The sequence below is a fragment of the Cricetulus griseus genome, chromosome 4, assembly GCF_003668045.3.
Source record: "Cricetulus griseus strain 17A/GY chromosome 4, alternate assembly CriGri-PICRH-1.0, whole genome shotgun sequence".
NCBI lineage: Eukaryota > Metazoa > Chordata > Mammalia > Rodentia > Cricetidae > Cricetulus > Cricetulus griseus.
In genome coordinates this window covers 283,898-302,796 of record NC_048597.1, presented here as the reverse complement: position 1 = coordinate 302,796, position 18,899 = coordinate 283,898, and the positions used below count along the sequence as shown (strand labels likewise).

General features: G+C 48.2%; 1 protein-coding gene across 1 annotated transcript; it reads right to left on the bottom strand.

Moving 5' to 3' along the window:
- Nucleotides 1–2,690: 2,690 nt before the first annotated feature.
- On the bottom strand, nucleotides 2,691–17,725 carry Ripk4 (receptor interacting serine/threonine kinase 4). Its single transcript, XM_035443426.1, has 7 exons — nucleotides 17,420–17,725; nucleotides 12,571–12,719; nucleotides 11,030–11,079; nucleotides 8,892–9,050; nucleotides 8,085–8,188; nucleotides 6,745–7,009; nucleotides 2,691–5,050 (listed from the first exon to the last, which is right to left on the bottom strand). The coding sequence occupies exons 1-7, from the start codon at nucleotides 17,723–17,725 to the stop codon at nucleotides 3,891–3,893; spliced, it is 2,193 nt and encodes a 730-aa protein (XP_035299317.1). The 3' UTR covers nucleotides 2,691–3,890.
- Nucleotides 17,726–18,899: the final 1,174 nt, after the last annotated feature.

The following is an 18,899-nucleotide window of genomic DNA, read 5'->3' as shown; positions in this document are numbered from 1 at the left end:
GGTTCATAGGTAGCCTACAGATGCTTCCTATGAACAGGTTGAAAAGTACCTCTCATTGAAGGATTGTCTGGATCAGGTTGACCTTTGGACATGTTTGTGGGAGACTGTCTTGACTACATCACGTCATCTGGGAAGACCTATTGGTTGCACTATTCATTGTATTTTGTCCTTAATTGCATGAGAGAGAGAGAGAGGGAGAGAGAGAGAGAGAGAGAGAGAGAGAGAGAGAGAATGAATTGAGCAGTGGCATGAATATATTCGTACATTCTCTCTGCTCTTGACTGTGGATGTGACAAGATGAGCTGTTTCAAGCTCCTGCTTTGACCTTCCTGCAATGATGGATCATAGCATGCAATTATGAACTAAAATAAATCCTTTTTGTCTGAGTACTTTGTCATATCAAATGGAAAGGGAACCTGCTAATGTGAAGCCTCCTTCTACCATCAGTGAAGGCATCTCCCATCCCTTCCCCAGATAGAGCCCCGACCCACCTCCCTTCTCATAGTCAGCTTCTATTACCTGCCACTCCTCCATCCACCTTCCATCTTTTTAGGAAGGACCAGCTCAAGCTGGCTCTTCAGCAAATCCTCATCTGGACCTGGCTATGCCCCCAAACTCACAGAGATGTTGTGCATGGGTATGTGGCCAGCACATGGCCACCTTCTGTCACTGATGGCCCCAGCACCACCCCGTCTCCATTTCCTGCTTAATTTGTCCTTTTTCCTGAAGCAAAGATGGGGTCCTTGCTTGCCCATCTCAGTGTAGAGAAGGCAGGGGTCCTCTTACAGCCTCCAAGGAAGATAGAACAAGGAAGTGTGATGAGGGACAGCTCAGCCTACAGCCCATGGAGGAGGCTCAGTTCTTTTCCCCAAGGGCCACTTCCCACCAGCCACACCTGCAGCCTCAACTGCCACCTCACTGAACCTTGTTTTTCCAGTGCCCCAGCTGTTCCTGGCAGTAACTCCAGGAGGAAGAGGAGCTGGAGCTATAGAAGGAGACCATGAAAGGACCTCACTTTTATGGGTTGCCACAGAGGACAAGGCTTGCTGAAACCTTCAGGCTATTCCAAAAGGCAACATCATCAGACATTACAATGTAAAACCTGTGTATGTGTGTGTGGGGGGGGGGAGGGGGGATCCTGTCCCTTTACCTAGAGTCCTACACTCAGGGTCAGCTCACAACTGTGGGGATCTTTCTAAAGAGCTAGGCCAGCAATCAGTTTATACCTTTCATTACATATAAACTCTGTGGCAATGAGCAGAGAAAATACCCACCCACAGCCTTCTCCTCTTTCCTCCTTAATCCAGCTTCAGGGGGGCTTTTGTTCGAGCTTCCTTGCTTCGGCGCAGATATTTTTACCATGACAGCAATTGCCACTGACCAGGGAACAACTCACAGCTCACTGCCTTCATGGTGGCCCAGGACAACTACCCAGCAAGCTCTAGAGTTTTTCACTTCCAGAACCAACTGCAGTGGTCCCTCAGAATGTAAGGTTTGTTCATCACAACAATCCTGTTCACGTCAGGCCCCATGTCACGCCATCATGCAGAATTCAGTGGCTGGAGTCACTTTGTGTATGTATGGTGTAAATATGTATATATGTAAGTATGTAGTCTATATCTATTGGTCTGTTTGTGTTGGCTATTTTGAGTCAGTCAAAGCAGTAAGTCCTGGCCAAATGTGCCCAGAGGCCCTCGAGCTGGTCATTCTGAGCATCATTCAGCATTAAGGAATAATAGAGTTTGACACATTGGCAATCTGTAACTGTGTACCAATACCAATGAAAATTAAATAGGGAGATAGGAACACATTATTGAGTCTGTTGTGTGCTGGTTAAAACAGGCAACCCTAAGCCATCATAAGTAGAGTCAGACAAACTTACAGGGCTACATATATCACAAATGAAAAGGTTGTGCAAGGCAAGAGAAGCCAGGAAATGAGCACAAAAAACTGAAGATGTGACACTAAATGCAAGGAATTAGAATCCAGGACCCCTAAGGTTAGGAAGAGCCACTTCTGCTATCTGAGGTGATCAGTATAATTTTAAAAAGACTTATGGACTAGATAGCATCATGCCAATGTTAACTTCCCGATTCTGATGGTTGTTAGTAAGTCCTTGGTTTGGGGGAAATACACACTTAAGTAACTGGGCATATTGTCTGCAAGCTGTTCTGAGAGGTGAGTAGATGTGTGGTAGGTGGTCAGAGAGGAAGGCAGACAGGTAGAGAGGTAGGTGGATGGATAGGGAGGACAATCAGTTGGGTAGACAAGTGGGTGGTTAGAAGATTAGGCATAGTGGTGGTGGGTTGATGGACCATTGGATGGAAAGGTAGTGACTAAAAAACGGATGGTCAGGAAAATAAGGTCAAATGTAACTGAAAGAGAAGCCCAGAGTCAATGTGAAGTTATCATAATTGATATAATCTGAAATTATTTCAGATGTAAAGAGTTAGCATGAGAATAGTAATTTTTAAAAATGCAAACCCTGCTGCTGGGAGCTCCTCCCCACCAGATCTGGCCATGTAAGATAGACAGATGCCCCTGGCCATGCTGTGCTTCCTGAAACTCTCAGGCCTTGAGTTGTTTCAGTTTGTAACATCTCCAAATCCCATGGCCTTGCCTTAGATCTCTGGTTTTCAAGGACCAGATGATTAGAGCTTATTGATCAAAAAAAAAAAAAATAGTCTTAGTGAATTCCAAAAGTAGTAAATCCTTTATTGACATCATACAGATCTCCCATGGTCTCTGTGTTTTACACAAGAGTAGAAGACAGCGAAGGCAAATTGAGGCATATTAAAACATAGCCAGCTTCACCACTTCCTGTCACAGAAAAGTATCCTGTCCATGATTCATGTCAAAGTAAACAGTACATTAATGCCACTCTTCGTGCTACAAACCAAGCTATACCATGTGTTTGCACACAGTGCACTTCTGTAACACATCTACAGTGACAATATTCAGAACTTGAATGGGGAAGGTATAACAATGAGGCTATCAAATCTTTTGACCCCCTCCCCCCCACACCAAGTACAACCATCTCTTCTAATGGCTACCTCAGGACACATTCAACTGCTGTGGCTGGAACACAGCAGGAGTCACCACAGGGCACATCAGCAAAGCCCTCGGCACAAACCACCACCTCACCAAAAGACAAGAGCCCGAAAGAGTGATTTGTTTGATTAAAAAATGTTTAGTATAAAACCTATTTTATAAAGAATTTTCCACTAACTTTTACATACGTGGCTCTGACATTTTGGGTGAGAACTCAGCAACTGTCAGGGAGTAGGGGAAGAGGTGTGGTGACCAAAAACCAAAAAGCAAAACAAGTGAAACAGCAGTTCAATGCTGGTAAGGCTGTTCAATGTTAAGATCACCTTTGTGATTTTATCTTCATTCCCTTTCTAGACTCCATCAGTCAGTGCCAGTTATAACCTCACAGGTCTCAAACAAAGCTAGCATGTCATTCATATGTAAGAATCCACTATGCCTCCAAAGACAGGATGAATGAGAAGACAAAGGACAATGCTCTTCCATGACTCTACCAAAGATGCTGTGCTCCAAGCAAGCAGAGGTAGCTTGCTCTGGGACAGAGGGGCTATCCTTATATAGGCTTTGTCATGAATGACCCGCATCAGCCGCCATCAAGACCACAATGAAATGACACTGACCTAGTCCCATCTGACACCAGATACCATGGCCGGCCACAGTGGCTGGTGGCAGCCTTTGCCCCGACACAGCTATTATTGCCTTGTCCATTAGCCTCTGCTTTGTCAATGTATGGGCAGGCCACCAACAGGGTGAGCAGAGTGTTCCAGGACCATTCTGTTCCCATGAGGAACACAAGGATGGCCCAGAAGCCTACACAGAGCCCTGGTTCTGCAGGTGGCGAGCTAGGTCTTGCTGCATCGGAGCAGTGTGGCAGTGGGGCTCTGGCCTCCTTGGAACTTGAGACTTTGCAAGTTGATGTGGGCCCCATGTTTGAGCAGAGTCTCCACAGTCTGTGAATGCCTGCCCTGGGCAGCCAGGTGCAGTGCACTGAGGCCCTGCTCATCAGACAGGTCAATGAGGTCAGCACTGACCAGCTCTTCTACCACCTCCCAGTGCCCATGGGCAGCAGCCAGGTGTAGCGCCGTCTGATTCAGGGGCCCCCGAGCCAGCACATCAGCCTTCTCCTCTACCAACAGCTTGACAGTGGCCAGGTGTCCATTCCGGGCTGCCAGGTGCAGGGCAGTACAGCCCTCTGAGGTCAAAGCCTCCTTGCCAGCACCACGATGCAAGAGCAACCTAGCAGTACTCGTGTGTCCAGTCTCTGCAGCGACATGCAGAGGTGTCTGTGCCTGCAGACTGCAGATGTTGATGTCAGAGCACAGGTCAATAAGGATTCGGGCCACACGGTAGTGCCCCCTCTGAGCAGCCAGGTGCAGGGGTGTCCTCCCGTCTAGTGTCTGGGCATTCACACTCACCCCAGGCTGCTTGGCTAGCAGCTTGACAATGGACAAGTGGCCCTGCCAGGCAGCATAGTGCAGAGGCAGCCAGGCATCCTTTCCCTGCAGGCCCACGTCCACACCACGGCGTAGCAGGGTGCGTACAATGTTCTCCTGTCCATGCTGGCAGGCCACATGCATGGGCGTTCGGCCCTCGAAGTCCACCTCATTGACAGAGGCATTCTTCTCCAGTAGCAGCCTCATACTGGCCTCATCCCCATTCTGGGCTGCAAAGTGCAGGGCAGTCCACTGGTCTTCATCCTTGGCATTGACACTGATCTTCCGGGCCAGCAGTAGCTCCACGATTCCTCGTCCCCTCCGCTCCACAGCCATATGCAGTGGTGTGGAGCCCTTCTTGTTGGTCAGGTTGGGGTTGGCGTTGTTAAGCAGCAGCCACTTGACGCACTCCTCCTGTCCTGCCTCCACAGCCAGGTGCAACAGGCTGGCACTGCTGTCGAGAACCAGGTCCACATCCTGAGGCTGCAGGATCTTCATCAGCTTGCTGGTGTCCCCTGACATGATGGCATCTACTAGCTTCTTCTTCTGGATGTCTGTGGGGCCCAGATCTGCAGGGAGAGGGAGTACAATGTCAGAGGTTAGAGTGAGGCCATTACTGCAGGATGTGGGCTTCTAGGGCCTATAGGCTGAGGGCAGGTGGACCACATCTCCAGGGATTCTGGACAAGGACATTCAGGGTACATCCTTTACTTGCAGGCCTTTGAGGCATCCGCCCCTGCGTGCTTATTTCAGATCTACTTTAGGGAGACCTTGGGCAATGTACTTAATATCTCCCATGTTCCTCTGCTGATATGCAGAATAATACCATTCTAGCTTTTCCAGGGTTGGAAAAGGCGATTGACCACACTCCTCCCCTAGCAACAGCAGGATTGCTGACAATCATTTAAAAAGAGGTACACCAAAAAGGAAAGCCAGACAGGAACACCATCTGCCCAAAGACTTAGACTCCAAAACACTCTTCATGGTGCTCTACTGGCTGAGAGAGATGGTTCCTGAAACTTCAAGGGTATACAAAGCTGCACCCCATGTTGTGGGAACATCACATGGGGTGTTTCTGGAATGATCCTTGAAGCTGGATTTCTCAGGACACCGTTCAGTGTTCACAACGGAACTTTCTACTGAACCTAAAAATCTACTGCCATTACTGAGAGTCCTTACTCCCACGAATAGACTCTCCCTCTGCAGATGGAACGTTTTCCAGGTTGTTCTACAGTGCAGTGGGAGTATGGGTGGTACTAAGGAAACAGACCCTACCTAGTGTTTCAACACTGCATTCATTTGTTGTTTTGAGACAGGGTCTCCCTATGTAGTCCTGTCTGTCCCGGAACTTGTTTTGTAAACCACGCTGGTCTCAAACTCACAGAGATCCTCCTAAGTGCTAGGATTAAAACATGCAACCACCATGCCTGGCTTAAACACTCAATGCTCACAGGATGGTAGTCATTTCTCAGGCATGAGGACAAGACCATCACCAGAGAGGGTTAAGTCTGAAGAAAAGATTTTAGAACATATTTCTCCATGGCAGATGGTGATACTTCTACGGCTGCTGTGAAATTAGTCCTGACTGTCCTTTTTGATTCTGTTGTCCACAGCTTAGATACCGTCCTCTCTACCCATCTTTGCAAGCCATTTCTTTAACCTTCATTGCTCTTTCACTCAATATTCTACTGGAAAAAATCCCTGAAACCTGGCAAGATCCCAAATCTTTGGCACAGCTATCTGCACTCGGCCTCCCTCAAGCTACATCCTAGATTGAAATGCCTGTGCTTTACAAAGTAGCCACAGCAGCATCCCAAGTGTCAGCACCTCCAGGACAGCCAGCCCAGCCTGATGCAAGGCTAAGGTAACTGAGGATGCCTATAAACACAAAATCTTGGGACAGGGTTTATCTGGAAGTGTCTGAGTATAGGGCACAAGGCTGACATAAGTGAAATCCCCAGTGTCATTAGTTCCCCTGGTTGGCACTTGGGCTTTCCAGTTTGCAGACTTGAGGCTAAATCTATCCCAGGGCTGGCTCAGCCAGGTGATGTGCCCTGTCTTCCTTGCATGCTACACGATGCAAGGAATTTCTGGAGCTGTGCTCTGAGCACCAACTATGCTGATAACACCAAAGACTCATGACAGAAAACAGAAAGAACACAAGAAGCATCAGAGCAAGAAACCTTGCACATCAACTGCTCAGACTCTGATGTAACTCACAAGAGAGCCCTATGCAATCTCACCAGTGCTCACAGTCACTCACCGCCTGTTGAAGGTTCCCGCTCAAATGACAGTGACAGCGATCCTCTGGAGGAGAAGGCTGAGTCCACTGAGGACACCCCAGAGAGCCTCTTGCCACTGCTGGATGATGGCAGCTTACACTCAGAGGAACTTCGGCTGAGTTCCTCGGGGCCTTCAAGAGTCTGGGAGATCCCAGAGTCCAACTGTGACAGCAACTCAGAAAGGCTGCAGTCATTATCAAAGGGGGGAGCAGAGGCGCGCTTGAGGCGTGCAGACTCAGGCCTGGCCTGCAAAGATGAAGAAGGTGGTGGTGAGGACCCTGCTCTTCTAATTTCCATGTCAGAGTACAGAGAACAAGAAATTCCTGGCCACAGAGTAGAGACCGAGGTTCCCATGGACAAACATCATCAAGAAGCCCTGAAACTCAGGGCTGCAAAGGAACTTTATGGGCCTCCTGGCACAAAGGCATTGTAAGAATAACACCTTAGAAAAATGGAAAAGTCTGCACAATGCTGCCTCCCACTCAGGGGCACTGTCCACATGTAAGCTTCAAGAAAGAGCACAGAACAGGCAAGGCTAGGCCCGGTCCACCCAGACTTCTCAGGTATGTCAGTCTGACTTAGAGCTGTGTCAACAAGGAGAATTAGGGGGCTTTTACAGGTCTGGCTGTTGCAAGAAAAGCAGATTTCCAGCGACTAAGTCTTAGGATTGCTCACAACTCTTTCTGAGCCTTCTTCCCTTTGGGAGCCACTGGCCTTACTTGATGGGGAATGTTCTGTTTGTCACCTGTGTAGGAAGTCATGTCTACTTGCTGGCCACCAACATATCAGAGGTAGGTTGTTTGTTGTTGTTGTGTACTGGAGGTAGGTTCTGCCCCTTTACTGCTATCAGGGGCACCTTTGTCTCAGCTCTCACCTGTCCCATTGCTATTCTCCCTGGGAGACGCTGCCCAATGCCAGATAAACCACTACCACTCCCAACCTTCATAACAGAGTTCCCTTACCCCAGGCTTGGCTTCAATCATTACCCTGAGGCATTCAGCTAGCACTGAACTTTGGAACTTCTCACCACCTTGGAGTAACCATGTGGTACTTATAACACAAACCATTTGTGTATGAACAGATAGACTGTGATCAGATCTATCTTCCAGCTATCTGAGGCTCAGGAGGACTGGGGCAATCTGGACTTCCATGATCTCCAGTGTGCTGGGCAGGTGGGGGACCCCTGTGGGACATACATTTCTAGAAGGAGGTATAGGACAGGTTTACCGGGAAATGGGGAGGAATTTTCAGAAAAGATGTTGGACTGGGAAGCCTCCACCCATGAACTGGAAACCTGAAGATGCCTTCTAGAAATGCTTACCTCACTCTTGGGCTCTGGAGAACTTTTCTCACCTGGCTCATGAGCCAGGTCTTTCACCTCCTCATCAGGGTTTTCACAAAGGACTTCAGTTTCAGAGGTAATTTCTTTGGGTGAGAAAACAGAGAGTTGTTACCTAGATATGACTCTTACATAATTCTATGGGGACAGAAGCTGTGACACCCTAGTCTCTTAACCAGTGGAGGTCATGCCCAGTACCACTGCTAGGTCTCTGGAAAAGCCCCAGGCTACACCAGAAGGCAACCCACCCACAATCTTGAGTGGGCAGCCATCTGTAAGGTCCCATTATGATCAAAATGGGTCCTGAGTAACCTACCAGATGCAAAGGGTTAGAACTACCAGGACTGGCAGGTGAGCCTCAGCCCACTCATGTCTCCCTAGGTTCACTGAAAAGCAATTCTATAGGGTTCACTTTCTTATCCCAAAGGTACATCTATCTGTCCATGAGGACAAGACCCCAAGAGAAGTGAAAGAAATGTTGCAAGCCACTAGCTACCTTCAGCTGCCTAAAGACACACCATTGTACCTGAACTTGAAATCCAGGATTCAAAGCTACCTGGAGGCAAATACAGCCTGCTGGGAGCAGAGGTAGACATTGGTTCTGACAGCCAAAGTAGGAGATGGGCCACCCTGTTAGTGGAGGGCTTGCTTAACCCCTGTCTTTACACACACTGTTCCCCACCTGAGCTTGGCCCTCAACCCTGTCCTGGTCATCAACTCTATGGCCTGTGCCACTGGAAAAGCCATCACATGGTAATCAGAGACAGGGAAGCAGGGAAGGGCACTCACCTTGGAAGGTGGGCCGAACCTGTGGGTCTGCGTGCCAGCACCTTTGCATGAGCCCTATCAAGTTGGCACAGGCGCGTGGCCGAGGTCTGCAGACGGGTGGCAGCTCTGGGCGGTGGCCCTTCACCACTTTCATCATAATGTGTAGAATGTTCTTCTCATCTGCAAAGGGGAGGCATGTGTCAAGACTCTGATCAGCAGGACATAGCTCCTCACTCAGATGTATGGACAAGTGCTTGGGACATGCTATTACAGGCATACCACCTCAGACACTACCATTTCCCTTTACAAGCTGGGAGCTTTCTTTAACCCATATCCTCATAGGACATACCATTCTCTGTTCTCCCAAGTTTAAAAACTATGTCTCATGGGCACAGACTCTGCCATTATTTATTATTACCAGCCCTGATCAGGGAGGACTCAATGTGACTCTCAGTGGGTGACCTTCTGTTCATCTCACACCATGTAGCCCATTAGCCACTCGTTTCCACGGGCATTTCCCCAACCCTGCATTCCGAGCACACCCTGTAGTACAGCAGGAGCCTCTTGGCAGGCATGGGAAATTGGTCCAAAGTCACCACCGGCTGCCAGGGTTCCACACTGACACTATTCACTTTCCCGTTAAGTCTTGTACAATGTCTATCTCTTCAGTATCTGCAGGTTATTTCCACAATAATCCAACCTTCCAAACCCAGCAAGCTTTCCAAATGCAATGAAAGTCAAGAGAATGCCTAGAAGATTTTCTGCTGCCAAAGCCAGCCAAATGAAGCCTACATGACATCTGGGAAGTCCTGCACCTTGATTCCCCATCAAGGAGACAATAAAACCTGAGTGCCTAGATCTTTGACACACCACACACCTGACTTGAGTCACTGTTACCAGACAATTTCACACCCAACCAGTAGGCTATTACATGGAAAAGAATTCAGACTGTGGACCTCCACTGCATGAACACAGTCAGAAGAAAAAGCAGTAGGGGTGGTAGCTGGGTGGAGAGATGGCTCAATAGTTAAGAACACTGGTTGTTCTTTCAGAGGACCCTGCTTCAGTTCCCAGCACCCACATGGCAGCTCACAACTCCCTGTAACACTAGCTCCAGGAGGTTCAATGCCCTTTTCTGACCTCCACAGACTCCTGCACACATGTATCACTCAAGCACACACATATACACATAAAATATTTAAAAGAACAAACAATGGAGGACAGAAACATAATAGAACCACTCTGCTGAGCGTTTAATAAGCTCCCAGCATTATCCTAAATCCTGCTGTGCTTGGAGGGTCTTATCTCCACCCTTCCCCTTTTCTATGCCTGGCTTGAGTGTGTGACTGAGCTAGCAATGGGCCCTCACTCACTAATATCTATCTGTTTGGCTTTGGAGGCTGAACCCAGAACCGCATATACACTGAGCATGATCTGTATTTTCAAATATCTTTGGCCACACCCCATTGTGTGAATTTCTAGAAATGTCATAAAAGAAAAGGGACTCCTCCCTTACCAATGCAGCTAAAAGTGACTCAAGTTTTATACACTTGAGTTGACGTAATAGACGTTCTAGAGAGAGGCCAAACACATGAATGCTTTTACTGCTATCCACAGTGTGCTTAGAATGGTTAACACAGTAGATTCTGTCATATATGTTTTATACCATTTGTTTTTGAAAGGGAGAGAGAAAGGAGGACAGGGAGGGAGGAAGAAATTAACTGCTGGATCACAGGACCTGCTAACGGAGACAGAGATCTTCTGGGGTGATGAGAATGTTCTAGAACTATACAGTGATGATGTCTGTTCAAATGTCAAGGAGATAAGCACTTTAAATGTTAAAACTGGTTTCTTACTATGTAGAGTTTTACCATCACAAAACACTAAGTGGCATCAAAAAACAAGGCACAGTCTGATGGTCCCACAGTTATCAGTCCTGTATGTAAGTGACACAGCAAGAGTGCTTTGTCAGCCACCTGAAGTAAGCTGGCTGTGGTCTCCAATGTAGTTGCAGGGCAGGTATAAGGTATCTAACTGAGGACTGCCATGTGGCTTTGAACACTGGGAGTCCCAAAGCAGCCAACCATGAACAAGAGACACTATGGAAGGGCTGAGAAAATTCAAGGACATCCCCATTGCCTTCATACAGGGCCACTTACCTGCAAATGGCTTCTTCTGTGTGAGCATGCCCCAGATCACAATGGCAAAACTGGAAGAGAAACTAGGTGTTAGTTGGTGCCGGAGTCTCAGGTTTGGTAGAGTTCCCAAGCCCTGAGCCACCATCTCACAGGGGTGCAGACCAAGACTCAGACATCTATGGACACCTCTGTTCTCTGCTGTGGCTTCAATCCTTTAAATCCAGGGTCAGATTGGTTCTGACTAAAATACTCTAAGAGGCCCTTGGAGGCTTCATGAGAGAGTAACTAATGAAAATGTATAGAAAGTACTAAGAAGCAACCATCTGAGCCCGAAACCCTCTTAGCTACTGGGGGACATATGTTTAGATAAATAAATTATTCTAGGTACACTGAAATAGTCCAATCTAAAAAAAAGAAAAAAAGAAAAAAAAAAGAAAAAAGAAAAGAAAAATTAAAGGCTAAAAAATGAGCCTACCTCATCAACTGGAAAAATGCAGGTTCAAAAGCTAAAGCCAACTTTAAAATAAAGTACTGGATTCTCCCCAAACTCTACAAGCCCTAACTTGTCCCCAGAGAGCCATTCCAAGGAAGACTCAGCACATTAGCTTCTGTCAAACCAGTCAGCTGGGCCTAGTGACAAAAGACAGAGCTGGTTGAGATAGTGCCCTCATAATCTGAGGAGGAAAGGAAGGTAGGTACTCAAGAGGATATCAGGTCCAAAGGAAACACCATTTCCCCAAATTTTTATGATAAAAAAAAAGCCAGCATTCCTCAGCTGGTTCCTCACTACCAAAAGGAGCCATGTCTCTTATCAGCGGAAGAAGGGACAAGTGGCTATGGTGGTGCCTATCAGCATACCAAAGCTCATGGCGACCTCCAGGCTCCTTCAAAATCACAAGTACCTGCCACACATTTCAAAGTCCATGCTGGCACCCGAGCTCTTCTGGCCTCCTCCCCTACCCTAAACTTCTCTACCTCATGGACTCCCCACAGCTACTTATTCTCCTTATAAGTTAGTTATGCTCCCTCTTTTACCTGCTCTTTTCTTTGTCTCCCTTTCTCTTGCTCTCTCTCTCCCTCAATTCTGTTCTTGTCTTTTGGCCAAGTGACCCATACGTGTGGGCTGCTCACTTTGGGATTCAGAAGAGTGTGTGCTTTGAGGAGTCCAAACCCACATACCTATGGATCTGTGGGCTACTCAAAGCAGCAGGCTCTTCTGTCAGACAAGGAGGAAAACCCATGTTTCACAGAAATACGGCATCATTTACAACATTGGGCTAGAAGCCGCCTTTTCTAACTGTTTCAGCCTAGCACCAGCAGGAACAACCTCTTCCTCAGCCAGCACCACCCACAGGAAAAAAAGTCTTTCCTGTGCCTGGAGAGCATGCAGCCACCAGCTAAAGTCCCCAAGTCTAATAGGCACACACCATTTGCATGTGGACCAAACTCCGTGGCTGAATGGTGCCCTAGAGCCTTTCTAGAAACTGCTGTTCAGAGCAGGAAGCAACAGTGAAACTTAGAGCTCCCAGCCGGCACAGAGGGCATGGTGGCATGTCACACACCTGTATACATCATGTTTGGTGTCAAACAACCGGCTCTTCTCACGGATACGCTCTGGAGGGAGGTAGGCGATTGTGCCAAATAGGCCATCCATGCTGAGGTCATGAGAGTGGGACATACCATTGCACTTGGCCAGTCCAAAGTCAGAAATCTGTAAAAGCAATGCAAAGGAGGCGTGTCAGCCTTAAAGGGAGCCAGAAGAGGCTATGACATCTCTCTTACTGCCATAACAGATGGTGGTTCCCCAACACATGATATAGGCACTCACACCCAAACAGAGGGGCTAAGCTCCAGGCTGCCCTGTCTCCAGGCAGCAGGAAGCTAAGGGATATAAAGGGGCCAAGCCTGGATGCACCATCAGTATACACTTGATGGGTAGGGAAGAAAGACATCATGCTTAATAAAAGAATGGAATTCACTTGGAGACAGAGCTCATAAAGAATGACAGCCAGTCCTACTTCTGTAAAGTTTCATGTCTGCTCTGGTGGCTGATGGTCACAGTCAGCATGAAGGAAAAAACAGCCTTCAGCTTTCAGGCAAAGGGAGCCACGTGATGAGCTGGGGCGTCTATCGTCCATAGTCAGTCCGGTTATGCAACCTTCCAGCTGGGGCAGCTGCAAGTGCCAGCAGGTCCTTTAAAGCACAACACGCCTTCAGAGGGATTTAGAGTGAGCAAAACATACGCCTCATCACCTTCCGGGCTCACTCCAGATATGCTGTCCCCTCCCCCTTGGTGATGATGTCTCTGTTTCCAGAGTTCACAGGGGAGGCAGGTCCCCCATTGATGAAGGTGTCCTTGTAACTCACACCACTACTGCAGAGTTGGCAGGCATCTCTGGGAATCTCCCTTTTCTGCCCATGTCACCACATCCTGGTGTAAACCAGACCCTTTGAAACGCTGTGTACTTAAGCCCCAATTCAGCACCAAATAGCCTTCCAAGTGTACACAGGAATGGCCCCTTTCTAGTCTCCTTCAAGGCTGATGTGGTTTTAAGCCTTTTAATTCACTCCTGGGCTCGTCTTCAAACACACCCTGGTAGCAACAGGAAATGGGCTGAGTCAGGACTTTTGTTTCCAGACCGGCCACACCCATGAAGGGAGGCCACCGGCCTCGTGTCATCAATGCCCAACAGCAGAAAGACTGAGTGGTAACTAAAAGACCCTGAGGATAGTCGTGGGAGTTGACAGGAAGATATCCTTTAGGGCTGGCCCTGTCTCTGCTAGCACTCAAAGCTCAGGCTCAGCAGACCTCTAGGGCCCCACAGGTCTGCTGGTTCTGAAAGTCTATATGGCCTCAGGAGAAACAAGAACTCTGGAAAAGCAGCCAGTGACCATGACAAAGTCATCACTGAGTCCCCTGCAGATCCTTCAAGCTGCTTAGAGCTGGGAGACAGTGCTCATTCACTGCACATCTCAAAAAAGTTCAGGGAGAGCAGCCTGAATGTTTTACATTCGGAAATGCAGACAGATTTGGGCAACATTAGCAGTGAACGACTTCTTTTTCTCTCTGTCACTGTCCCTGCACACTGGACACGCTAGCTACTTCATAGCACTGGAGAAAGCCTGGCACTGCAGGCACACCGAAGTGAAGTACTAGGGAGTTGAGCCTGGGGCCTTTCTCTCTCATCCTCCTACCCAGGACAGGGTAGCCTCCTTCCCCAGCTTTCAACAGTGGACACCTGAGGTCTCATGATGCTCTCACACTGGCACCTGACTCAGTATCCCCAAAGAGCTCTGGGATTACAGGAACATAATAGCTAGACCAAGCTACCAAAGGCCTCTTGCTACCTCAAAGAGAAAGGCTTCTTTGGACCCAGCAAGAAGAACCCCTCTTGCAGGACACTATGAATAAGTAGTTGGGGATATCTGGATCTGGTTCTAACTTGGATATTTAGTTTACTTAATAGAGAAATGCACTTGACAGCCCCAGGCTGCTGTGAGGTATCCGTAGTACTCACACTGAGCACAGGCTCAGAACAGTAGTGCCTTCCCAGACGCAGGGAAGTGAGGCTGGCAGAACAGCAGCTCTTGGACCTGCCTCAGGATCCCAACTACAAATGGCCCAGAACTCCAAGGGACCTATCTGCATGGGATATGCAGAACCCTCAGCACCACAGGCTCCTTCTGGGAGGCTGTTTCTACAAGACAAAAAACTGTGTTGTATAAGCACATTTCTGTTTGTTTTCAGCTTTTTGTCAGTGACTAACTTCTCTGTTAATAACAGCCTGGCACCACACAAAAGCAGCTTTTGCAGGGCCTTTCAGGGTGGCTCAGGTTAGGGGGTGGCCTCAGCATCCCAGCTTTGGGACAGTGTCCCATCATGCTGAAGAAACACCTTCTCAGGCATGGTATCACACACCTTTAATCCCAGTACTCGAAAGGGAGAGGCAGGTGGATCTCTGTGAGTTCAAGGTCAGCTGGTCTACAAAGAGAGTTCTAGGACAGCCAGGACTGTTACACAGGGAAAAACAAAACAAAAACAAACAAACAAAAAACCAACCTAATAAAGGAACACATTTTCATCATTGTTCCATGGCTCCCAGTCCAGACATCCAGCTGACACTGTAGGAACTACAACTATCATCAGGTTGCGGGGACAATGGCCTACAAGGGAATGCTAACCCAGAATTTGTCAAGGGCAGCCCTTAGTTCCTCAATGAAAAAGCATTAAGCACCTGTTGTGTACCTGGAACTGAGAAAATACCTAGAGAAGTCAGCACCCAGACCTACAAAGGACAACCTACTAGTGACAAACCAGATACTAGGACATTACTTTGACTCCCATAGGGGCACTGTGTGAGTGCTCACCCTCACTGATCCAGATGATAACCCAGAAGTGACAGAGATGGGGAGCTCTGTCCTTATCTCAACTTCTGGCTGACAAGGATGACACTTGGAAGAGGACAGTTCTGTGTCATCATCATCGCCCCACCCACACCCCCACCCCAGAAGCACAGCACAAGTCTCCCAAATACCCACATGCCTGTAAGGAGAGGAGGGCAACATGCAAGGGAATGAGATGAAAACAATGGCTTTGTCTAGGGCAGCTGAGGGACTCTGCAGAGACCCTGCGTCTAGTGACTCTTGGGGCTACACCAGACCCATGGCCTAGGTAATACAAGGTGTCAGCCAGTTCCCATTCAGCAGTTCTTAAAGACACAGGAGCCTTCAAACACCACCCAGCACTGCCTGCTGTTTTCCTTACCTCTTCTCAAGTGCCCAGAATTTTATATGGTTTCTGGGCTTTCTTCCATCTAAAGGCTACCCTCCCCTGAACTTGCAGGCCTGCTGCACACAGAAGCAGGGCCTGCCTGCTGTGAAGGCCAACCCCAAGTATCCAGGGGCTGTCTGCATACCCTTCTACTTTTCACAAACCACCCTGGCCTCTTGTGACTGTGGTGTGTCAGTAAGCAGGTTTCCTGAACATGTCATGAACGGACTGTGGTGGGTCAAGATCTCTGGAGGCTATCGTTTCGACCTCTGCTCCACACCTGCATCTGGAATAATCTAACCACGGGGTAGCCACCAAGTGACTAGACTACACCTCTGCTCTGTGGTGAGGCCTTGGCCCAGGGTAGGGGCTTGTTGTTATTGTTTTCTTTTTCTGGTATAGGTTACATATACATGAGCAATGATCTTATGACCCACTGGGCCCATAGGCCCTGTCCTGCCCAGGAAGAACAGAAGCCAATCCCTACCCAGGAAACAAGCTCAGATCACAAGAAGATACTGACACTAAGTTGAGTGATACCTGTCTCACTTTTCAGGACGTAAAAGCCATGACTGAGCAATGTCTACCTAAACCACAACTCATAGCTATTGTCCAGAGTAGAAATCAGTTTCTTTGCTTGGCTGAGTCTGAGTGCTACAAGTAGCTTCACACATGCTGCAAGGGCCACTATGTACAGAGTCAAGCAGAGTGGTACAATGAGCCTCCTAAAGGTCAGGCCAGCAGAGTGGATCTGCAAGTGTTATGCAATCAGACATATCACTGTGACAGGCTGAGGACACTGTTAGTTCCTTGTGTGAACATTGTTTGATCCAGGGCCCTTGGGCCCACTCCCTCACTCAGGCCCATCTACTTTCTTGCAGAAAAAGGGTGGTTGTGACCAATACATGTCCATGTCATATGATAAAAACTCGCCCATGGTGTTGAGGCAGAGATGTCCAGAGGAAAAATATGTCCAAAGCCACCATACAATCCAGAATAAACTGACAATACTTACATCCAAGCACACAACACCCATTTCCTGTATCATTCTTCACACTATACTTTACAAACTTGCAAAGAAACAAACCTCATAGACCTCGCATCAATACAACTGCCCACAGCTTCCTAGCAGAGGGCACACAAGTGAATGAGTCCCCTTCACAGCCTGTGTCTAGAACATATCAGACCCTACCACCTCTTCATAGTGCCAGACCAGTGAGGAAAAACAGGTTCCTTTATCAGAAGACATGGGGTCTCTCTGTTCACAAGAGAGACAAGTTCACAGCCCAATTTGTGATTTCACAAGACTATAAGCCCTGGAACCCCTAAGTCCTGGGTCTGCCTCAGGGTGCTAAGAACCTAGGACATGCCAGAATATTGGGGGGTGGGGGGGTCCCATGGATTTACCAGGGTCACCCTTTCAGGTGCCTATCAAATTCAGATCAAGTGTGACCAGCTGGGTGCTCTAGCAGGTCTTACAGTGAGAAAGGCCCTGGCTTCAAGTTTTCTGCTCCAGGGACATCACTTCTCAGAATCCAGGCCCTGAATTCCAGACTCCAAGATCTTAGACACAGAGCCCTCCCTAAAGCATCCCGTGTCCCAGCTGCCCACTCACTCCCCAGGGCACATGCTGTCCCTACCTTGACATGGTAGTGGGCATCCAGGAGGATGTTTGCTGGCTTCAGGTCCAGGTGCAGCAGCGGTGGAGACATGCAGTGCAGGAAGTTCATGCCCACTGCTGTCTCATGCACAATGCGGAAACGCAGATCCCAAGGCAGCGGCTCAGAAGCAAGCAGCTTCTCCAGGGAGCCCGTCTCCATGTACTCCATGACCAAACCAACAGGCTCCTGGCATATGCCATACACAGGCAGAATGTAGCGGAATTTTGCCATCTCCATCTTCTTAGCTTCCTCCAGTAGTTCCATGCGTTCCCTGAAAAAGTCCATAGGTGTAAGGGCATGCAGCTGTCACCTAATAGGACACACAACCACTGACCAGGATACCACCAGCGATAAACGCACACGTGTGCAAAGTTCACTGTCACATAATTAAACATTGGGCCTTCCAAAGCCTACACTCCTATGCTGCTCACACCCGCCTCTGTACCTGGGGTCACTGTGAGGACACAGCCTAGCAGTTACCTGGATACCTATAGGCAACATCACATCCCTTGTCTGTATGGAAAACTGCTAGCTGACTATCCAAGGACCTTCACCCTCACCTTTTGTTTAAGCCCAACTCTTTTTCTGGCCCAATCACTCCTAGATCTAATCTCATACTTAACAGAATAGCCTGAGTCTATTATGGATTGGTCAAGGGCCACTGGCCACACTTTGTACTGATTACACAGAGGTGATCCATATCCCTCTAACTACCCGTGAGTGGAAAACACAGGGGCATTCCATATGTAACCATCACCACCCAGGACATTTTCATCATCCCCAAAGTGCATCCATTAACCCCACACACACCAGACCCTACATTCTTCTTTTTCTGAATCCAGGTGCCCCAAGGGGGTGGAGTCATCTCCATTACTCTGCTATGCCTGCCTTACTTCATGAGGTGTTTTCACAGCCCATTCATACTGTTATGCATATCCAAGTTCCATTTGTGTGGCCAAGAAGGATGTAGGGACACACCACGTTTTGCTAATCCGCCCTCATGGTTATGGATAAGACTGCTTGTGCGTACTGATTAGTTTTTATGTCAACTTGACATAATCTGGAGTCATCTGGAGAGGAAGCTCCATTGAGAAAATGCTCCCATCATATCAGCCTGTAGGCAAGCCTGTTGGGGGTGTTTTCCTAATTTATGATCCATGTGGAAGGGGCCCAAGGACACTGTGGCAGATGGTCCCAGGTTTTGTAAGAAAGTCAGCTGAGTAAGCCATAGGCAGCAAGGTCAGAAGCAGTGTCCCTCCACAGCCTCTGCCTCCGGGTCCCTGTCCTGACTTCCCTTTGTGACAGACTGTAAGCTGTAAGATGAAACAAACCCTTTCTCCACAAGTTGCTTTTGGTCAGTGCTTTGTCATAGCAACAGAAAACAAACTAAGACACTGCTCCCACCTGTTGGCTCCTGAAAATAATGCTGTACCTTTGGGGGATGAAAGTCTGGACATCT